Raw genomic sequence first — 21,043 nt, forward strand, 5'->3', positions numbered from 1 at the left:
AGACGGAAATATAGATAATTGCATGCAGTACTTGCATCATACTCTCCGGGAACATAAGTCATCCTTTTAATTTCAGACACATAGACCACAACTCCACATAAATCTAGCAAACTCACAAAAAGACCACATATCACTACAAATCATACCAATAGAGACATAAGAGGTTTCTAACAACACAGAACAACTAACAAATAAAAAACTAAACATACTTCAAACAATAATAGAAACCAAAAATGAGATTAGCTAATAAAAAGAATGTGACACACCAAAGGGACGATTTGCCTCCAAAAGCCTCCTCTTAATGACAGAATATTTTGCAAACTCAAAAAAATTGGGCGAGTAGAGATCATAAATCAATGTCATCTTTGTATCACTGTGGAACTTGATATGGAAAGGGTGAAGTGTGTTCGGGGTCCTCCGGATCGGAACAGAAACAACAAAGTCAGAAATAGTATACCACGCATCTTCCCTTAACTCCCTCATATCAACGTTATGGAAAGGACCACAACCGATTGTACCCTCAATTTTTGTCCCCTAGGTACATGCAAAACAACAAAAAATCAAATATTTCTTAACACAACTAAACAACGAATCACAAACCAAAGACAAATAATCCTTAAAGATTTATAATAAAATAAGCAAAACTATAAAAATAATCTAGCAGATCCACCCAAAATCAACAAACTAACCGATCAAAAGAAAAAACGACAAAGACACACGCACCTGCTCGTCGGCAAGAAGCATTTCTGTTTTACACCTAAATCCATAGATGCGAACCCTCCAAAGACTCAGAATCTTCACCCGAACGTACTTAAGCGTCCTACCTCGAGAAAGATTAGAAAGGTAGATTTGCTCGGACATCTTTGAACGAAACCACCGCCCAAGACCCTTCAGTTTTCTTTTAGGAATCAGAGAGAGATAGAAAATCTCGAAATAAATGAAACAATTGTTTACAGTGCACATACACGGTGGAAATTGAAATAAGCAGTCATAGCCACAAATTTTTAAATTTAAAAAATATCTTTTTCCTAATAACTATTTAAAACATAAGAACAGCAACAAAATAATATTAATAACTATGTGAATCTCTAGATTATACACAAAACAAACTCACACCATATTAAGATAGATAACGCCAATAAGAATAATTAGAACCATCGCTAATATGATATAATGAGTTAGATCGACATAAATTTTTAAAACAGAATATTAATCATTAACTAAATAAAATATATAGAAGCCAAATAAATAGCAACAAATTCAAATAAAATAATTACTCATCATCAGAGTCTTCAAATATAGGCCCCGATCCAAAATTTGGTACGGTTTGATCAATACCAAACACCAAAGGATATGATCCGTATCTATCAACAGATACATCACTACCCTTAGCAATATAACTAAACAACAAATAGATACTGCTGTAACTCCTAGCTTTGCTTCCAATCTCAGTCCTCTACATCAAAAAAAAAAAAAAAAAAAAAAAAACCCCAAAAATAAGTAGACAATAGAAAACAAACAAATAATTTAGAAAACACGAAGACATCTATAATAATAGGACATAGGATCTAACAAATACGTAAACTACACACAACATACCTCTTTCAAAATATTCGGTCGCAATGAATACTTCAGCCAACTCAAAACCTTTACAAACAAACAAAACAATTAAAATCATACCTTATAGAATGGTAAGATATTCTGATGTCTATATATACAAGTCATGACACATAAGACAATAAGAGAACAAACATACATGCTTACAAAAGCCCACGCGATCCGTAAAACACGACGGAGCAACAACTCTTCTACGCCAATCCCGTGTGGTCTAAAACATCAGAGAAACAAATATATAAATTAAACATAAAACGATTATTACGTTACATAATAAATACACAAGATTCGACAAAATACCTTATTAAAATAAAACATATCATTCGTGCATCTTCGGGAGAAGGAAACACCAGCGGTTACCTAAGCCAACGGTACGAAATAAGAATAACCCGTAACATTTGATTATCGCGAAATATATATACAAAAAACAAAAGCCAAATCATCATTTAAAAGTTAGAAAATTAATATCAAACTAAAACCGATCCACAATAACCAACATATTAGATACAAATAAGAGAAATACCTGTTTCCAATAAACCGACACAAACCGAGATATGAGTTCATCGAGTACCTTCAAAATCACGGTAAGATGAAAATCAAACAATAAGATGTCAAACCTTGTACATAAACTCAAAACTATTTGACAATTTAATTATAAATCAATACTAAAAAATAAAACGCAATAAAATCGCATATAAAAGTATATACGATAACAGGAAGAAACACATAAATGTATATGGGTAAATAAATATAAAAATATACAAATTAAAACTATAGAAGTACCTCCCCAAACCTCGCTCTTTGCTCGTCAACACCACCTTCGTCAGAAAGCTTTGTCGATGGAACCTCCCACGTTATACAAAACTGAAACACACACCAAAAACAACAAATTAGCAAAACAATAAATCATCGAATAATGCAAAAAAATAAAACAAACAACACAAACAATATACACACGACCTTTAAAGGTCCATAAAAACAATATTTGCATGACAAACAACTCGATTCATCAGAATCGTAGTAGCTATATAAAAAAACCATAACGGTGAAAACTATCTAATGGCCACAGAAAAATAATACCTAATCCTCTGGCCGATCAACAATATATATAGCTTTAAGATTAGGGCAAACACCAATCATTATCTTAAGAAATTTTACTTTTTAATTAGAAACAAAATCAGAAAACTAACAAAAACGAATTTTAACTGCTAAATTATAGAATTATCCAAAAAATTAACAAATAAATTTAAGCTAAGATTCCATAATCATTAAAGTCGAGATATTATGACCTCCATATCCCCAGCGATCATACTATAAAATAAAAAAAATTAAGGGTGATTAAGACTAATCATCACAAAACACGATTAGACTTATATACCCTTAACAACTAAGAACAAAAATTTTCGAATTAAGGGTGTTTAGGACATTATAATAGAGATCAACACACGATTAGACTTATATACCCCTAATTACGAAGAAGGAGAAATTTCGAGAAGAACAATTCATTAAGGGTGTTTAGGACAAATCATTCTAACTTTTAACCACAGGCCTCCAATGCCCTAACTTTCAATATGGTGCGTTTCTACTTCTCAAATAATTATTGTAGAGATTGGTAACCGGAATTAGAGGGTCATATCTAAAGTTTCCCAAGTGCATTTGATTAATCCCCTATATATTAATAGAGAAACATTTTTTTAAAAAAAACTTACCATCATGTATTATTAACAAGATTGTCACGCTCCAAAAACCACAGAAGCATAAAGACGGAGAGAGGCCGTTGCATTTTCCGGCGAGACGACGCTTCCACGGACTGATTAGTCAATCATCGGTTGCTTATTTCTCCGGTGAGAGTTTCTTGATTTCCGTTTTCTTAGCAATGTTCAAGAGCTATCAAGTTTTATCGATCGGTTGCGTGAGAATCTGATTTTCGTATTGATCGTCGTCGATTAGGTTTCTTGATGAGAGCTTAAAATCTATCTATAGAGAAACGAAGTCGTCTTAGGAGTTATGAAAGTTTGTTTCTGTTACTTATTTGAAACCTAACTTAAACCCTAATTTTGTGTGTTCGTATGTTCTTCAGCTTCCTCTGGCTTTGTGATTCGAGTATTTGTCTCACCAAACCGTTGCTAAAATGGCTTATTCAAGGAACATTTATGGTAAGAGATCTTGTTTAGTTGTGTAACTTAGTTTTCTAATTTGATAAGAGCTAAAAGCTTTTTTCTGATGATACAGATAATAATGGTGCTGGATTAGAAGATACTGTGTATCGTTACTTGTGTCCTGTGAGGAAAGCAGGGAGTATTATTGGGAGAGGTGGTGAAATTGCAAAGCAGATTAGGTCTGAGACGAAAGCAAACATGAGGATAAACGAGGCTTTACCGGGTTGTGATGAGCGTGTTGTTACTATATATTCTAATAGCGAGGAGACCAATCGTATTGAAGATGATGAGGATTTTGTTTGTCCTGCTTTTGATGCTCTTTTCAAGGTTCATGATATGATTGTTGCTGAAGAATTTGACAATGATGGTGATTATGATAACGGTGATGAGTATAGTGAGAGACAAACAGTTACTGTGAGGATGCTTGTTCCTTCGGATCAAATTGGTTGCCTTATTGGGAAAGGTGGACAAGTTATTCAAAAACTGCGTAATGACACTAATGCTCAGATTCGTGTTATAAATGATAATCTTCCCATTTGTGCTTTGGCTTTGAGTCATGATGAGCTTCTTCAGGTAAGTCAACAAGTCTTTTTAGAAAATTTTCTAGATTTGAGTTAGTGTGATTTTGTTTCGGATTTAGCTTATGAATGTTGCTGTTGGTTGATTTTCAGATAATTGGAGATCCTTCTGCTGTTAGAGAAGCTCTTTACCAAGTTGCCTTTCTGCTTTATGATAATCCATCACGATTTCAGAACTACTTTCTGTCTTCTTCTAGTACCCTGCAGCATCAACCTGGTGGAATTCTAATGAGTCCTGCAATAACGAGTTCTCACAAAAATTACTCTGCACCAAGAGATGCTGCCGATGCAAGAGTGTTTTCTATCTGCTTCATATGTCCAGCTGAAAATGTTGGAGGTGTAATAGGAAAAGGTGGCTGTTTCATTAATCAGACTAGGCAAGAATCTGGTGCGACCATCAAAGTCCATACCCCAGAAACTGATGAAGATGATGATTGCATAATTTTCATATCAGCAAAGGAGGTAAAGCAAACTTTTTCTTCTGAATGAGAGTCTCATTTTTCAATGTGTGAACTGTTGAACCAAATTTATGTACATCAGTTCTTCGAAGATCAATCCCCAACGGTGAATGCAGCCTTACGCTTACAAACGCGATGCAGTGAGAAAGTGGGGAAAGATTCAAGTGATTCTGCAATCTCTACTCGTGTACTTATTCCAAGTTCTCAAGTAGGGTGCCTCATTGGAAAAGGTGGAGCTCTTATATCCGAGATGAGGAGTGTCACAAAAGCGAACATCCGCATTTTTCAAGGCGAAGATGTACCAAGAATTGCTCGTGAGAATGAGGAGATGGTCCAAGTAATAAATCTTGACCCTTTATCGCCTGATACTTTCTCGATTTTGTGTGTTTTAAAGAGACCCTTAAACAATGTTTCTTTATCTTGTGGTTTTAGATAACAGGAAGTCTTGATGCAGCAATCAAAGCTCTTACGCAAGTGATGCTGCGATTAAGAGCCAATGTATTTGACATGGATCGTGGTCTTGTCTTGCTTCCAACTTTCTTTCCTTATATTTCTCAAACAATAGAGACTTCAAGCAAGCCTAGGCATAGAAAAGGCGAGAACCATCCTCATGGTTCCGAGGAAATTGCTAGGAATGAAGACTATGGTAGTCAAACGGTATGATTCTGGTTACCAAAATTACTTTCAAGTTGCACAGAGATTCATTTTTTGATGATGTCTTTTCTTCTTCTTTTGCAGAACTTAAAGTCCCCAAGAAGAAACCGAGTTTATTGATCACCAAAACCATCTTAAAAGGTTACCGTTCTATGTTTTAAACACTTATAGATTCTGGAATACTTTTTAAAAACACTTGGGCGTTTTTTGGAATCCAAGAAAAAGAGGATTTGGGTTTATTTTGTGCCTCAAGAATCTATAAATGCGGGAAGTTTGAAAAGAATGATAATTTTTTTTCTTTCGTAATCCTCATGAAAGATTACAATGTTTCTTTTAACTTTTCGTACTCGTACTTTGCTTTAGTTTCCCTCCCTCAAGTATAATTAAAAAACCTTATCATTTGGTGCTTCCAAAGCATTGTTTTGAACTAGAATCTCTAACTCGTAGCCAAATGTTCTAATGGTATGTACGATGCATTTAAAAGTATAGTTTGAATTTCATGTATTTTATCCAAAAGGACCAAAAACAGTCAGACAAAATCGGCTCCCATCTTTTCTTTCCGTTTACTATACTTTCTTGAGTAAAATAAAATAAAATACTAAAATCTGTATACGGTATATTATCTCCGATAAATTAAATAGGTGTTTTGTGACATTGATTTTGTTATCCGTTGAAGTAGAAAAGTATCGGTTACCATTTTATTGACTAACCATAGAAGGAAACAAATATATACATATGTGATGTGGTGATGTGAATGTCATTAATCAACCAATTAAAATGCGTACGTAATGTCATAAACACGTGAACGTCACCAATGAAATAAGTCTGTCACATAACTAGGTCACAGACCCGTAACTTTCGTAGTCGTCGAGTATATTAATTTTCTTTCTTTAAGACTTTAACTCTTCTCTTCTTCTTCTTCTTCTTCTTCATCCTTTTTTGTTTTTAACAGATCTGGTGGAAATTTTATCTTTTGACCCCACCACTGGATCTCTCTCCTCTCTCTCTCTATACATTCATCTGAGTACAGAGTAAAAACGAAACCCAAGAAGCAATTATGAAGAATTGTGAGAGATTCGCTAATCTCGCTCTCGCAGGTTTTTCTCTCTTTCACTCATATAATTGTTACAATTCGTCTCATGAATTTCAATTTCGATAGGTTTTTTACGATCATGTGATTGTTTCGTGTTATGGGTTTCTTCTGATTTTTGATTTAGGTGATGAAGTTGTTAACTTTTTCGGTTTTTAGGTTTGTTCTTAGAATTTCAATTTTTGTTTGCTTTTGGATTTCGTTTTAGATCAGTTTGGTTTCTCTAGGGTTTAGGCTTGGTGGGTCTGATTGATTGTTTTTAACTATGGCGTAAAGATTCAAAATTGAGTGGTTTTGTTTTGGTTTTGGTTACAGGTTTGACATTGGCACCACTCGTTGTGAGAGTAAATCCAAATTTGAATGTTATTCTCACAGCATGTATCACTGTTTATGTCGGTTGCTTTCGTTCGGTCAAGGATACTCCTCCAACGGTAAGACAAAGAGGCAATCAGATTGTTTTTTTATTAGTGAAACAACTTTTCATATTCAATCTAAAATGTTTGTTTTGTTTGAAATGGTGTAGGAGACGATGTCTAAAGAGCATGCCATGCGTTTCCCATTGGTTGGGAGTGCTATGCTTCTCTCACTTTTCTTATTGTTCAAGTTTCTCTCAAAGGATTTGGTCAATGCTGTTCTAACAGCTTACTTCTTTGTTCTTGGGATTGTCGCTCTTTCGTATGTCTAATCTAAATCAGCATGCTTCTGTTCTTATCTTTTGTGTATCTGTGCTCGAAGCATGACATAATTATGTGTGTTTACAGGGCGACATTGTTACCAGCCATCAGAAGATTTTTGCCAAATCCTTGGAATGACAATCTTATTGTCTGGCGTTTTCCTTATTTCAAATGTATGTAACTAAGATCTACCTTCAGTGTTCTTTGGTAGCCGTTTTTGGCATTATATTTAGATGTGATGTTATGAATATGTTTATCATTGTTTGCTTAGTGTTAGTCTTTGAATACTAATTTGGTAGATGTAATGATCATTGAAGCTCATATGTGTTTGTCCTGTTTTCGAATCTGTTTTTACTTTTCTTACTATATCCAGTTATTGTTTTATCCTTCTGGTTGAGATTTGCTTGCTTCATGCCAAATATTGTTTTCTTTTATTTCTAACACCTTTTTCATAAACAGCTTTGGAGGTAGAGTTCACAAAGTCCCAAGTTGTTGCGGGAATCCCTGGAACCTTCTTCTGTGCGTGGTATGCGTGGAAAAAACATTGGCTAGCTAACAATATTCTCGGCCTTTCCTTCTGCATTCAGGTTACTTCCCTTGCACTTTATTGTATACAATATGGGAATACATAAACTCTGTTATTAGTGTTGTTGGGTGTGTCTTTATTTCTAATTAATGGTGTGGCCAAAACAGGGAATTGAGATGCTCTCTCTTGGATCATTCAAGACTGGTGCCATCCTTTTGGTAAGAACTGCATCTTTCGAATGTTATTCTTGAAAACTTGTTTGGATTTTTAGATGAAATAAAATTCAAGTGTTTGAATATGTCTCAATCATTTGGTGTTTGTTTATGCTTGACTTGCAGGCTGGACTATTTTTCTATGATATCTTCTGGGTTTTCTTTACTCCAGTTATGGTTAGTGTCGCCAAATCCTTCGATGCTCCAATAAAGGTTAGTAAAAATGCCTCAAAAGTACACACCAAACAAAATTATATGATTTGTTACATTTGTCAGTAATCTCATTGTTCCATATTTCTTTCAGCTTTTATTCCCTACGGGTGATGCTCTAAGACCCTATTCTATGCTTGGTCTTGGTGACATTGTCATTCCGGGTATGTTCTCTAATGCTTAATCCAATAACTATCTAAATTCAACTTATCGTTATGCATTCTTGAATCATATTTTTGGATATTATATCAATATGAGGCATTAGTTTTTGTTTCCCTTTAGGAATTTTTGTTGCACTAGCTCTAAGATTCGATGTGTCAAGACGTAGACAACCACAATACTTCACAAGTGCATTTATCGGATACGCTGTTGGTGTTATCCTCACGATTGTAGTCATGAACTGGTTTCAAGCAGCCCAGGTCAGTTTTTGTGTCTTAATTGTTGTCATCCATTTATTGGAACCCTATTTTGGGATTTTCTCTGATGGGTTTTGGTTTTTGTTTTGTCTCTGTTTCAGCCTGCTTTGTTATACATTGTCCCAGCTGTAATTGGGTTCTTGGCTTCTCACTGCATTTGGAACGGTGACATCAAACCGGTTCGTTTTCTCCTCCTTACAGATTTCGATATTTCACAATTTTGCATTTGCGTATACATGTATATATAAACGTTTTCACTATTTCTTAAACGTTTTTGGAGCAGAAGAACCTTCCTGTTACCTTGTGTTTGCTTAACATGTTAATGGTTAGTGAGCTTATCGTTTTCTTCTTCTTTTTCTGTTGCTGTTGCAGTTGTTGGCGTTTGATGAATCAAAGACAGAGGAACCAAAGACTGATGAATCAAAGACTAGTGAGGAGGGTAATAAAGCTCATGACGAATGAGGAAAAATCGAGAAAGAAGGGCAGAGGAGAAATATATACACATAAATGTGTTTTAAAATATGGAACAAGAAGGAAAACAATTTTGTTTCCAATGATGATCAATCAGTCCCTTCTAACCCTTTTTTGTTTTTTTTAGATTTTCAAACTTTCTTTTGGCAAAGACTCGTGTAAGTTACTATAAGTTACAACAGGTTTTCTTTGACTTTTCTTGATGTGTTTTATGTTAAATTCGATAGGAGGCTAAAGTTATATATCATTTCGAATGGTATTCAAAATATGAGCAACTATTGTAGACGACATGGAAGGATATGAACAGTGAGAGGCAAAGAATAGTAGATGATGATGATGTTAAAGTTATGAACAACGAGAGGTACCAAAAAGGTTAAAGAAGCTATAATCTTGTTCAAAACGAAATACATATAATCTGTGTTAAGAAAGTGACATTTTTGCTTGGGGAGCAATTTCGAGACAAGAAAGCATGTTACACTACACTTGTTGCTTCTTCTTTTTTCTGACATCTAGTCCAATTATTGCTTGGAGAGCAAGTTTTGTGTTTAATATATAACGTATATGTAATGAGTCAATAAAAATGTAGAGAAAAATCTTCAAGTAATTTTTTTTTTTTTTTTTTGATACAAGACTATGGTTAGGATGATTAGGGTAGGCTTAGGACGTTTTAGTTAATTAGTTTTGGTGTTTTCTTTTTAATTTAAAAGCAATTACGTATTTGTTTTTGACATTAGGTTTAGGGTTTGTGATTTTCTTTTTTACCTTAGTTACACACCAAGGTCTATATATATAAAGACCATTAATAAAGAATAAAACCTCCAACAATTAACCTATAATCTCTAGAAAGAGACTTGGGTTAGGAGGAAGCTTAGCTTAAAATCTCTGTGTTCTTTAAGCTTAAGCTATTCGATCGATTCCTTAGTTCTAAGCTGGATTATTCACCACCGGTTACTAGAGCTAAAGCCAAGGAACAAGCACGTATCAGAAATCAAACAAAATGAGAGTACTGAGGGACGGCCAAAGTGGTGGTGGTGCCAATGAGGGAGCCAAAGCGGAGAAGACTGTGTTTGAGGTTAAACTGGAGTCTTTCGAGGCATGTGCGAAAATCAAGATCATTATGGAGGTAAGGAGAATCACTGGTGTGGGTCTATAGGATGCTAAGGAATTGGTGGAGAAGGCTCCCACGGTTGTGAAAACAGGAGTATCCAAAGAAGAAGGAGAGGAGATCGTAGCGAAGTTGAAGGCACTTGGTGTAAAAGCTGTTTTGGAATTGGTGGAGAAGGCACTTGGTGCCAATGAGGGAGCTAAAGTGGAGAAGACTGTGTTTGAGGTTAAACTGGAGTCTTTCGACCCATGTGTGAAAATCAGGACCATTAAGGAAGTAAGGAGTTTCACTGGTGTGGGTCTTAGGGAAGCTAAAGAATTGGTGGAGAAGGCTCCTACGGTTTTGAAAACAGGAGTTTCGAAAGAAGAAGGAGAGGAGTTCGTAGAGAAGCTGAAGGCAGTTGGTGCTAAAGCTGTTTTAGAGTCGGTGACAGTGAGTGAGTTTCCAAGTCTGTTTTGGTACAGTTTGTTCCATCTAGCTTATTAGCTTAATTAGGCTTTCTCATTGCTAATGTTGTTGCTTTAAAGAGATTAAACCCTTGTACCGTTGCTAGTTTAATATGTATCCCAAGTCGTTCTTCTTTGGGAACTCTGTTGTCATTCCATGGCTTTAATGATCTTGACTCAGAGTTTTTACTTTGGTCATTTATTTGGCTTTGGCTCCACATCACAACTAATTTCCCAGAGATTGGCTTCTCTGTGTCAAAGAAAGAAACAGAGCACTTACACTAATGGGCCTAAAATATGAGCCCATTTAAAGTTATGCATTTGACAATGTGCGTGTCCTTTTTAACATCGTTCTTTTACTCAAAACAAAAAAAATAAAACTCTACCATGTTCGAATCAAGTGTATTCTTCTTCACAAACAAACTTTTATTATCTTCAACAAATTCGGAAGATTCACAAATTGTTCCTCTCTTATGTCTCCTTTCCAGAATACTTTCTACTTTTGAAATTCAACATGTACTCGTCGTCGTCGTCATCTTCTTCTATTTTTCTTCAATTCCCACCGGCGAGAACAACCACCGCGTCTCCATTTATTCTCCGCCGTAGCTCTTACGTGTTTCACACCAGGAAGCGAGGACCTCGTTTTAAAAGACATCTAGTGAATTCGTCAATTTTCCCTCCGCCGTTTGATGGCAGCGGTCCTCTCGATGCTTCCCTAGCTTCATTTCTCGCTTCAGGCTTAGCGGTTTTTTTATCGTCGAGGTTATTTGGAAGATCTTTAGAGATTAGTGATACAAGTAGAAGAAGAAGATCAATCGTTGATGATGTTGTTGGGGAATGGATTCTTTTCACTACTCCTACGCCGTTTAACAGATTTGTTCTTCTTCGTTGCTCTTTGCTCTCCTTTGATGATGACTCTGACAAGAGTTTAAGCGATAGACTCCTCACAGCGGAGAGGCATTTCCTTAATTTGGATACCGGCAAGATTATTGTATCGGCTGCCGATGAGAAGACTCCTCCGTTGGAGTATCAGAGGGTTTGTATCACTACCGAGGACGGCGGCGTTCTTTCGCTTGATTGGCCGGCTAATGTGGACATTAGGGAGGAGCGTGGGCTGGATACAACGGTGGTTTTCATCCCGGGAACGCCGGATGGTAGTATGGATGAAGGCGTTCGATCGTTTGTATGCGAAGCTCTGAGGCGAGGCTTGTTTCCTGTGGTCATGAATCCTAGAGGTTGTGCTGGTTCGCCTCTCACTACACCTCGGTGAGCTAACACTAGACTCTCTTAACGGTTCCTTATCTTGAATCTATATTGATCACAAACATTTTTGTCACTGTAGGTTATTTACAGCTGGTGACAGTGATGATATATCCACAGCTTTGCGATTCTTAACCAAAACAAGGCCATGGACAACTCTTACGGCTGTTGGCCGAGGATATGGTGCAAATATGCTGACAAAATACCTGGCAGAGGCTGGGGAAAGAACACCTCTTACAGCTGCTGTTTGCATTGATAATCCCTTTGACCTTGCGGAGATCACACGAACATCTCCGTATTCTACTAGTTTGGATCAACAGCTTACAAGTGGATTAGTAGAGATACTGCTGGCAAACAAGGTTGGGTTATTGCTTATAAAACGCAACGATAATGATTTATCAACTCATTTAGAGTGAGTTCTTCTTATATTGACTGGGATATGCATATGGATACACTTTCTAGGAGCTTTTTCAAGGCAGAACAAAAGCCTTTGATGTTGGAAAGGCTTTGTCTTCAAAATCAGTTCGCGAATTTGATAAAGCCTTGTCCATGGTGACATATGGTTGCGAGAGTATAGAAGATTTCTATTCCAGTTGTGCCACAAGAGATGTGATCGGGGAAGTAAAAGTTCCTGTCCTCTTTATACAGGTGAATATTCTGGCTATGTAGCTATGTTTAAGGTTACACCTCTCTATACGACCTGATTGATATTTTCTGGTATCATTATTCTAAAGATTTCATATTTAGAGGTATATTTAATTTACTTAAGGAATTCATTGCAAGGGGTTACTTTTGCTTAGGACATACAGACAGTTATTCAATAATAGAACTATTGGATATTTTATGACTCAAAAGAAGGTTATTATGCTGAACGGATCATGAATTAAACTGAGAATAATGTTGAATGAGTTACTAGCTGCTGTGATATCATTATTTTAGGGTGATGTTGGCACTGATACAAAATAGGATTTTGATCCCTCGGATAAACATGCTTATATGTTTCTTTAAAAGGCAACAATATCCGCTTGTCTCCTTTGACACAGTACTCATAAGTTACATTTGTAAACTTAAATCAGATTTCAATTTGCATGTAATTATTTAGATAGTCTAATACTGGTCTCTTGAATGACTTTTGTGAACAGTGTTGTACATATTTTGACTCTCGAAGTTGCTTGTATTTGTCAGAATGACGATGTAGTACCACCGTATACAATACCACGAAGTTCAATAGCTGAAAATCCATTTACAAGCCTGCTTATGTGCTCTTCTTCACCAAATCTGATCGATGAACGTACAGTGGCTGTGTCTTGGTGCCAGGACCTTGCGATTGAGGCAACCTCTCTCCCTATATTTCTCTCTTTCTCACACGCATAGTCACACAAGCTCACAAATCGTATGAATTATACTTGAAAATTTATCTATTGGAACCAGTGAGTATTAGTCAATCCATCTTGGTGGAACTTAGGTTCTCTTCATAATTTAAGACTCGTGGTTATTACATAATACTTTTCCTGTAGATACACCATCTTGTACAATTTTGATTATTTTTCTTCGGTCACTACTGAACAGATAAAAGGCAGGCATGATACTCTATATATCCTAGATGCTCATTATTACGATCATGTTGTTAGTAACTGATGATTTATCTACCTTAGTCGTTAGTATAAACTTCTGGTTAGTTTACTGGTTAAAATGCAAATAATATGCAAGTCCTTCTCTCTTACATGATAAATGTTTTATTTTATTTAATTCTTAGTTGACTGTCCTGTTACGTTCTTTTTTTATGTTTGAGAGATTGATTTTCCTATGTCGGCCATGCAGTGGTTGACTGCTGTAGAACTTGGGCTTCTGAAAGGTCGTCATCCACTTTTGAAAGACGTGGATATTACTGTTAACCCTTCAAAGGGATTAGTTTTTTCGGAAGCCAAAGCACCTGAAAAAAGTATCGGTGCCAAGAAGCTCGTACAGCCAGCCGACGAAAAGATGGTGAATGGTTACCATGTTGATCCTTTCAGGGAAACACTTGAAGACAGTGACATCAGCCCAAACTCGAATTTGTCGTCTGGAATAGATTTAGAAAAGAATGTCAAAGGCGATTATGGAGCTGATGAAACAGAAAATAGTAGAGTTTCAACAAGCAGTCTTGTTGAAGTTGAATCAATCGAAGATAATGAGTCCAATGTAGAAGAAAGTGATAGAGGTCAGGTGTTGCAGACTGCAGAAGTGGTTGTGAACATGCTAGATGTAACCATGCCTGGCACCCTAAAAGCTGAAGAAAAGAAAAAGGTAACACCCAACATATCAAAAGTAAAAATAATTCTTACAAGTTTTACTGTGGTCGCTGCATTAACAATTGCTTGACAATTATTCAGTAAATGTTTAGGTTATGGATGCTGTTGGTCGAGGAGAGACAGTTCTAACAGCACTGCAAGATGCCGTGCCAGAAGAAGTTCGGGAGAAGCTTACAACAGCTGTAACTGGGATCTTGCAGTCAGGTGGCACTAAATTAAATCTTGAAAAGCTTAAGCTTCCTAGTATAGCACCAGGATTGAAGAAAGCGGAGGAAGCAAGGAAAGAACCATCAAGTGCCATAGATCAAAAAGATTCTCATTCTCCTGATCCGATAGATAAGAGCGATGGTTTGGTGAGTGGCTCAGATGAAACTGTTAGTGGCTCGGATAATTCTCCAGGTGGAATAGAACTGGAGCATTCCCCTTCCAAGGTTTCCCAGAAAAACGGTGATTCTGGAAAGTCCCAACCCGTTGACAGTGATCAAGATGATAGTCTTGGAAATTACGAGTCACATACCAATGAAAAGACCAGTGCAGCTGATGATTCTGAGATGGCTTCCGAAGCAAAAAGTGATATTGCCAACCAGGGGTCTGTTGGCGCAGAGGATGTCACTAATAGTGATGAAAAAGTGGACCAAGGTTCTGGAGTAGCTACGCATCAAAGACAGGTAGAAACTAATAAAAACGATGAGAAAGGAGCACCAATTGCCAGTGAAAAATCCAGTGTAGCTGATGCTTCGGAGAAGGCTTCAGATGCAAAAAATGATAGTACCAACCCACAGCCAGTTGGTGCAGACGATATAACTAGTGATGGGGACAAAGTGGACCAAGGTACTGTACTATCTCAGCAACAAAAAAAGGAGGAAACTAATAAAAATGATGAGAATGCAAAACAGTCTGCCACAGATCAAAACAAGGTGACATCTACCGACAATGAAGGAGATGCTGGAAAATCTTCTGCTTCACAGCCTGTAGAGAAAGACGAAGGTAATGATCAGAGCAAAGAAACCAAAGTTATCCAGCCTGTATCAGACCAAACTAAGCCAGCAATTCAGGAAGCAAATCAGCCTAAATTTAATGTTTCCCATGCATTTGAGGCATTGACGGGGATGGATGATTCAACTCAGGTAGCTGTCAATAGTGTTTTTGGTGTGCTTGAAAACATGATTACTCAGCTGGATGAAGAAAAAAAAGAAGGAAGTGAGGTAAGTGATGAGAAGAATCTCAAGGATGAGAAGACTGTCACGAATGAGGTATTGTCCTTATCTGAAGAGGAAATTCCCTCCAAGAGAGAAACTGAAAGCCTTATGCCCTCTGAAAAATCTCAAGATCCTGCATGCAGTGTGAATGAAACTGAAAAATGTTCTGACAGTGAAAAGGTAACTGGGGTAATGACTGAAAAACCTTTGGGCAGAGATGATGTGATTGGTAAGCATTCACCGAAGATTCTGCCTGAAAGAATTACAGATTCTGTCGAAAAATCTTCTAATGATGGATACCTTGGGGAGGAACTTTCAAAAGAAAAGGTTGCAAAACAGTTAGACTTAAATACAACCACTGCTCTCATGCTTGACTATTATCCAGAGGAAGGTAAATGGAAACTCCTTGATCAACAACCAGAACACTTGGGTGATAACTATTATCCAGAGGAAGGTAAATGGAAGCTACTAGATCAACAACCAGAATACTTGGGTAACGTTGCTGACAATGCAGCAGCCAGCAGAGATACGCACGAAAATGTTCAGGTTCATTCCCTTAGTGTAGGTAATGAAAAGAACATCATTGAGCCTTCATATGTGATATTGGACCATGAAAAAGAGTTAGAGCTCTCTGAAATGCATGATGCAGCAGACAATCAAAATGATGGTCCTCACAAATTAGACGAAGGATGTGAGGAACTAGAGAACCTCATTAAAGTTATTGTATCAGACTCTTTGAATGTTGAAGTTCAACGCCGGATGGGTTCAGCTGGCATGAGGCAAATTGAGTCTCAACTCAGTCGAGATATAAAAATGGTGGCAAAGACATTTTCTTATGCTGTTGTATATGAAGAGCCTACTTGGACTTTCAAAAGGAACAGCAAAACTTCCGATGGCCCTGCTGGAAAAGTAGGTAAACTTCATGGGGACGCTATCATTAGGGCAATTGCATCTGCTGTCCAGGAGGCGCATTTTCTCAGACAAGTACTGCCTATTGGTGTTGTTGTTGGCTCTGTTTTAGCTGCTTTGAGAAAATATTTCGATGTATCTACAACAACCAGCAATGCTAAGAGAGATATTGTCCCGGGTAGAACACAAAAGTACGAGAACAATGATGTAAAGACGAGTGTTGTGCCAGACAAGATTAGCCAAGAGACCGAACAAAACAACTCGAGCATTGGAGAAATGGTGGAATCTGGCCTGAAAAAATTTAACAATGAGGGTGTCATGGTTGGTGCTGTAACAGCTGCTTTGGGAGCATCTGCTATGCTGGTTCAACACGAGGTACTGTTTAACATTAGCATTCAGATGAATATATAATCAAAAGATCATACAAATTTGTTCGTTCTTTCTAATCAGTGCCTCCTGTGCAGGATCCACAAAAAGGCGGCATCATGTCAAAATCATCGGAGAAAGTTAGTCAACATAAAGAATCTGGAAAACTTGATCAGAACAGTATAGTGGCAAGTTTTGCTGAGAAAGCCATGTCCATAGCGGGTCCTGCTGTTCCAACAAAGGAAACTGGTGAAGTGGATCAGGATAGGTATTAAAAGTAAATAAGTCAATTCTTATATATCAGTGCCCTAAGATTCTTTTTAATCTGAAATCCCTTGGTTTTCATGTGAACAGGATTGTGGCAATGTTGGCAGATTTGGGTCAGAGGGGTGGCATATTGAGGTTAGTTGGAAAACTTGCTCTGCTTTGGGGTGGCCTTCGTGGTGCTATGAGTTTAACTGATAAGCTAATCCAGTTTTTGCGTATGGATGAATGGCCCTTGCTCAAGAGGTAAGCTGCTTCCTCTCTAAGCATTTTTGTTGATTCTTTCCAATATCGTTGAACTTATGTGATTGATTTGAAGTAGTCTCTTATGAACATTTTACGTTGATGCTTATATTTGTATTACTAAATTAATTTATGTGGTTTAGTAATCAATTAATTTATGTGGTTTACTTGGCTAAATGAAATGAATGCTAAACTATGGATGTGTGTTAACTATTTCCTTAACTTAAAGACAAACTGGAGAACTAACGTTCTATTCTTCACTACATGTTTGCGAGTAAAAATTCCCCATTCTTAATATGCTATATTTTTCAGTACATGTTTGCTAGTAAATTCCTCGTTTTAAAACTGTTATTATTCTCTTCTGATAACATTCATGTTAAAGATTCCAACTCTTGTGATTTTAGTATCATAAGTAGGGTCCTTTGATTCTTCTTCATACTAGCTGTTCCTAATGATTCGTATGTATCATTACTTTTTTCTTGTTTATTAGGGCTGTGGGCTTTATTGGCATGGTGCTCGTGTTATGGTCACCGGTTGTGATTCCATTGCTTCCAACACTTCTCCAGAGCTGGTCCACAAGTAATCCTTCTAGAGTGGCGGAACTAGCTAGTGTAGTTGGTCTCTATGTTGCTGTATTCATTCTTGTTATGCTGTGGGGAAAAAGAGTACGGAAGTATGAAAACCCATTCAAGCAATATGGGCTTGATTTTAAGGCATCAAACAAAGAAAAGGTAAAACCTTAGTAAAACCTTAAATGTAACACTGAGATTAGAATAGTTAGGTTTTCGTTGCATTGCTGAAGAAAACTTCTTGGCCATTAATACTTCATTAGCCACTAGACTAACCTTATAACCGTGGTCCCGCGGCGCATTATCATTAGTTTCCCTCATAAATAAGAAAATAAGGAAATAATACAAATGCCAGTTTGCTTCAACTAAGATCTTGGTGGACTTTTTTCAAACAGCAACAAGATATGGCATAGTTGTGATTTCCCTTTTCCCTTAACTTCACATGTTCTTATTCTCTTCACTTCCATACATTCATGCTATTAAGACAGTAGAAATGATATTGTAAGTTCATTCCTTGCAGATTCAAGAGTTTTTAAAGGCTTTTGCAGGGGGCATCACAGTCGTTCTACTAATACAGTTCATAAATGCAATATCAGGAGCTGCGATTTTTTCTCGACCGCCATATTTTCCACATCCTTTTGATGCCATGAAGTGTCTTAAGGGATTTGGGCAATTTCTTCTGCTGATAATTAGAGGATTTACAGCTGCGACATTTGTTGTGCTTGTGGAAGAGTTGCTCTTCAGATCATGGATGCCTGCCGAGATTGCGATAGATCTGGGCTACCATCAAAGCATTATCATTACAGGACTCATATTTGCCTTGTTCCAAAGGTATATATCTTTGTTAAATATTTTATTGTTAAGAACTGGGTATATGTGTATGTCATATTGTAGTTATACACAACTATTGTTCATGGAAAGTACAATAGCGTGAGCTTAACTCTTTTGAGATTAAATACTAATTGTTTTCAGTTTCTTGTCGAATTCTCCAGATCCCTGAGATCAATTCCAGGGTTATGGCTTCTGTCATTGGCGCTTGCTGGGGCTCGTGAAAGAAGCCAAGGAAATCTAATTGTTCCAATTGGGTTGCGGGCAGGAATCATAGCAACAAGCTTTATACTACAGTCAGGTGGATTCCTCACCTACAACCCAAGTTCCCCGGTTTGGATTGCAGGGAGCCGCCCTTTACAGCCTTTTAGTGGAGTGGTTGGTCTTATGGTCTCTTTGGCGTTGGCACTCATTCTTTATCCGAAACCTTCTCCTGAAACCAAGATGCTGAAATATAATTAAGAAGAAGAAGGCAAACAATATGAAGCGACATGTTGTGCTCATGCCCTTTCTGAGATTTGCAGAGTGAAACTGATTTACTATGCACAGAAGAATAAAAAAAGAATAGGCGAAAGTATAAACAATGAGGACAGAAGAAGAGCTTCGGATCTGCATGCTTGTAAGTAGGACGCATAAGACCCCCTTGTGTACATCTTCTGTACCTGATAGAATATATGCTTTTGTTTAAGTACAAAGTATCATAATAGTATATACAAAATAATGAAATATATTGAAGTTGTATGTGATCTTTTGGGTATCTTAAAGCTGCTGTGTCCGTCTTGTTGTTGTTTCAGATCATACAAAAAGAAGTTTGGTTTTCATTTTCAGAATCATGTTGATTATGCGTCTATACTATTCAGTGGGTAGGGAAAAAAGAGTTGGTAAAGACGCAATAACATTGTGCCATAGTCCATAGTCCAGAACTCCAAACTGTAACTTTATTTTAGGTGTTTAGAGCAACCTTTTGTTTTGGTATATACTTCTATCATTTCAGGTTGCAGATCTGCTACGGTACCTGTAAACAGAGTGAACTAAAGCAAAAGAAGATGTTGGAGTTTTCTCGCAAGGCCGGAATGAGGAGGAGGAGACTGATGTTTAGTTGCAGGGTTATGCAGTTGAGAACAGATGTAAGTAAGGAAAGTGAAGAGATATATGACGAGCATATAAGAAAAGTTGACCAAATTGAAGGTCCCTATTTCTGTGTTTTTGTTAAGAGGTGATATGTGTTCTCCTTCTATACCCATGAATCTTGTAAAATCTATGCAGACTCAAGAAATGAGCTTCGTCTATAACGAGACTGTGGTTGACCTTTTAAATCGTGATACTGGGCCCCTTGGACTGGTAGGTGATCTAGAGGTATTTAAAGGGTCGGAAGCACTAAGCAAATTGCTGGAATAGAGATACACTATCTCGGCAACTTTGAGAATGTTGTCTATTTTGCAGAAAGGAACCATTGTGCCGTTGTGGAAAATCTGGTGAGGAAGTGGTAGAAAGCAAGCAACATTTACAGCATCTAATTGGCATTTGTGAAGGTCATACTTTCTATCACTTGTTAAGATACTTTTTATGCATTTGATGGTGATAGTATTCTAATATGGGATACCACAATTTTCTGGGAGAACTTCAACCTTATCCTATATGAATTGATTTCAGGGGTTAAGTGAGTGTGAACCTTTTTCTCAAGTGGCAAGTCCATTCCAAGCAAATCTGTTCCGAAAAGCTGCAGGACAGCTTAGGATAAAGGATAATGTGATGTGAGGCAGTTAGTTTTTAACTTCAGCGGATCAAACAGCGCTAGTTCAAGAAATTAGTTTGCTTGAAAAGCATCAAAAGAAGTTGGTTGAGGAAGCAAACCAAGCACCAAAGCTAAATCACAAAGAAGTGACATCCCATAAAACTGAGTGATCAACAAGCTGCAGAAAAAGTTGCGAAAATTCTGTCAGAACATGAAGAAGAGTAATCTTTTTAACCGAGGAAATTTGTAGTTGGTGATAAAGGTAACTTGAAGGAAGCAATAACCCTGGTTGAACTCTCAAGATATTGCTGCCCTGGAGAAGAAGCTTGAGAGTGTTCATATTGGTTTCATCGTTTCGTGCAAAAGAAGGGAGTAAAATGAATCCTCTAGGCTCTACTTGTAACATAATCAGCAATAAGATCTGCCTAATATCTGTTTAACGCATCTTATAGCATACCAACTACACTCTACATTCCTGAAAATCCATTTGTCTTGAGAAGTAAGAAGAAGTCAAACGAGAGAAGTAATTCGTTTAAGATATCATCAACACATGCTTTGATTAAATTAGCATGCCACTGACCTTAATGCCGATTGATCCACATGTGTTAATTTAATCAAAGCATGGATCTTGACGTTATATTTTTGGTAAGCTTAGAGAAAAAATTTCCAGTCCTTCAAATTATGGGCCTATAATGAACTTTAAAAAGGCTAAGATATAGCATAAAATCTAAGCCCATTAAGAGATAAGCATGCGTGTCCTCTAAAC

The 21,043-nt window shown here is 37.1% G+C and overlaps 7 protein-coding genes across 8 annotated transcripts; 5 read left to right on the plus strand and 2 right to left on the minus strand.

The window, feature by feature from the left end:
* Window positions 1–215: 215 nt before the first annotated feature.
* Window positions 216–980, minus strand: LOC110228017. Its single transcript, XM_021024051.1, has 2 exons — window positions 724–980; window positions 216–534 (listed from the first exon to the last, which is right to left on the minus strand). The coding sequence occupies exons 1-2, from the start codon at window positions 961–963 to the stop codon at window positions 244–246; spliced, it is 531 nt and encodes a 176-aa protein (XP_020879710.1). The 5' UTR covers window positions 964–980; the 3' UTR covers window positions 216–243.
* A 269-nt stretch (window positions 981–1,249) lies between these two features.
* LOC110228254 lies at window positions 1,250–2,909 on the minus strand. Its single transcript, XM_021025017.1, has 7 exons — window positions 2,904–2,909; window positions 2,398–2,478; window positions 2,138–2,185; window positions 1,915–1,974; window positions 1,757–1,828; window positions 1,600–1,647; window positions 1,250–1,456 (listed from the first exon to the last, which is right to left on the minus strand). The coding sequence occupies exons 1-7, from the start codon at window positions 2,907–2,909 to the stop codon at window positions 1,274–1,276; spliced, it is 498 nt and encodes a 165-aa protein (XP_020880676.1). The 3' UTR covers window positions 1,250–1,273.
* Window positions 2,910–3,359: 450 nt separating this feature from the next.
* Window positions 3,360–5,873, plus strand: LOC9312937 (RNA-binding KH domain-containing protein RCF3). Its single transcript, XM_002875141.2, has 7 exons — window positions 3,360–3,458; window positions 3,695–3,770; window positions 3,847–4,346; window positions 4,445–4,813; window positions 4,892–5,146; window positions 5,242–5,466; window positions 5,548–5,873. Exons 2-7 carry the CDS (start codon window positions 3,746–3,748, stop codon window positions 5,581–5,583), a joined length of 1,410 nt encoding a protein of 469 aa, XP_002875187.1. The 5' UTR covers window positions 3,360–3,458; window positions 3,695–3,745; the 3' UTR covers window positions 5,584–5,873.
* A 504-nt stretch (window positions 5,874–6,377) lies between these two features.
* Window positions 6,378–9,281, plus strand: LOC9311256 (signal peptide peptidase). Its single transcript, XM_002875142.2, has 11 exons — window positions 6,378–6,560; window positions 6,869–6,984; window positions 7,077–7,228; window positions 7,315–7,400; window positions 7,687–7,814; window positions 7,921–7,971; window positions 8,092–8,178; window positions 8,270–8,339; window positions 8,458–8,594; window positions 8,693–8,770; window positions 8,964–9,281. The coding sequence occupies exons 1-11, from the start codon at window positions 6,521–6,523 to the stop codon at window positions 9,051–9,053; spliced, it is 1,035 nt and encodes a 344-aa protein (XP_002875188.1). The 5' UTR covers window positions 6,378–6,520; the 3' UTR covers window positions 9,054–9,281.
* A 401-nt stretch (window positions 9,282–9,682) lies between these two features.
* On the plus strand, window positions 9,683–10,781 carry LOC9311257 (50S ribosomal protein L7/L12). Its single transcript, XM_021025588.1, is given in 1 exon segment — window positions 9,683–10,781. A coding segment is annotated over 1 exon segment (594 nt). The 5' UTR covers window positions 9,683–10,059; the 3' UTR covers window positions 10,654–10,781.
* A 223-nt stretch (window positions 10,782–11,004) lies between these two features.
* On the plus strand, window positions 11,005–19,530 carry LOC9311258. Of its 2 annotated transcripts, XR_002331618.1 has the most exons (12): window positions 11,005–11,879; window positions 11,956–12,232; window positions 12,336–12,521; window positions 13,059–13,205; window positions 13,695–14,159; window positions 14,257–16,647; window positions 16,737–16,906; window positions 16,993–17,148; window positions 17,636–17,876; window positions 18,235–18,545; window positions 18,707–19,161; window positions 19,337–19,530. XR_002331618.1 is itself a non-coding variant. In XM_021024055.1 (11 exons), the coding sequence occupies exons 1-11, from the start codon at window positions 11,128–11,130 to the stop codon at window positions 19,002–19,004; spliced, it is 5,394 nt and encodes a 1,797-aa protein (XP_020879714.1). In that variant the 5' UTR covers window positions 11,005–11,127; the 3' UTR covers window positions 19,005–19,323. The 2 variants fall into 2 exon arrangements, 1 of the variants encoding a protein (XP_020879714.1); XM_021024055.1 differs by lacking the exon at window positions 19,337–19,530 and having other exon boundaries at window positions 18,707–19,323.
* Window positions 19,126–20,866, plus strand: LOC110228255. The gene is made up of 4 exons (XM_021025018.1): window positions 19,126–19,161; window positions 19,490–19,758; window positions 19,986–20,074; window positions 20,196–20,866. The coding sequence occupies exons 1-4, from the start codon at window positions 19,126–19,128 to the stop codon at window positions 20,204–20,206; spliced, it is 405 nt and encodes a 134-aa protein (XP_020880677.1). The 3' UTR covers window positions 20,207–20,866.
* The last annotated feature ends 177 nt before the right edge of the window (window positions 20,867–21,043 follow it).

The sequence above is a fragment of the Arabidopsis lyrata genome (assembly GCF_000004255.2).
Source record: "Arabidopsis lyrata subsp. lyrata unplaced genomic scaffold ARALYscaffold_5, whole genome shotgun sequence".
Classification (NCBI taxonomy): Eukaryota; Viridiplantae; Streptophyta; class Magnoliopsida; order Brassicales; family Brassicaceae; genus Arabidopsis; species Arabidopsis lyrata.

Coding starts and splice junctions, on each gene's coding strand:
- LOC9312937 (XM_002875141.2), top strand. CDS start 3,746: ATGGCTTATTCAAGGAACATTTATG. Junction 4,347..4,444: donor GTCATGATGAGCTTCTTCAG/GTAAGTCAACAA, acceptor GTTGATTTTCAG/ATAATTGGAGATCCTTCTGC. Junction 5,147..5,241: donor AGAATGAGGAGATGGTCCAA/GTAATAAATCTT, acceptor TTGTGGTTTTAG/ATAACAGGAAGTCTTGATGC.
- LOC110228254 (XM_021025017.1), bottom strand. Junction 1,648..1,756: donor GCGTGGGCTTTTGTAAGCAT/GTATGTTTGTTC, acceptor TTGTTTGTAAAG/GTTTTGAGTTGGCTGAAGTA. Junction 1,457..1,599: donor GACCGAATATTTTGAAAGAG/GTATGTTGTGTG, acceptor TTTTTGATGTAG/AGGACTGAGATTGGAAGCAA.
- LOC110228017 (XM_021024051.1), bottom strand. CDS start 963: ATGTGCACTGTAAACAATTGTTTCATTTATTTCGAGATTTTCTATCTC. Junction 535..723: donor TGCTTCTTGCCGACGAGCAG/GTGCGTGTGTCT, acceptor GCATGTACCTAG/GGGACAAAAATTGAGGGTAC.
- LOC110228255 (XM_021025018.1), top strand. CDS start 19,126: ATGAGGACAGAAGAAGAGCTTCGGATCTGCATGCTT. Junction 19,162..19,489: donor AGCTTCGGATCTGCATGCTT/GTAAGTAGGACG, acceptor ACTTTATTTTAG/GTGTTTAGAGCAACCTTTTG. Junction 19,759..19,985: donor TTCTGTGTTTTTGTTAAGAG/GTGATATGTGTT, acceptor TCTATTTTGCAG/AAAGGAACCATTGTGCCGTT.
- LOC9311256 (XM_002875142.2), top strand. CDS start 6,521: ATGAAGAATTGTGAGAGATTCGCTAATCTCGCTCTCGCAG. Junction 7,815..7,920: donor GCCTTTCCTTCTGCATTCAG/GTTACTTCCCTT, acceptor TGGCCAAAACAG/GGAATTGAGATGCTCTCTCT. Junction 8,771..8,963: donor GGAACGGTGACATCAAACCG/GTTCGTTTTCTC, acceptor TTGCTGTTGCAG/TTGTTGGCGTTTGATGAATC.
- LOC9311258 (XM_021024055.1), top strand. CDS start 11,128: ATGTACTCGTCGTCGTCGTCATCTTCTTCTATTTTTCTTCAATTCCCA. Junction 12,233..12,335: donor AGATACTGCTGGCAAACAAG/GTTGGGTTATTG, acceptor TACACTTTCTAG/GAGCTTTTTCAAGGCAGAAC. Junction 18,546..18,706: donor ATATTTGCCTTGTTCCAAAG/GTATATATCTTT, acceptor CGAATTCTCCAG/ATCCCTGAGATCAATTCCAG.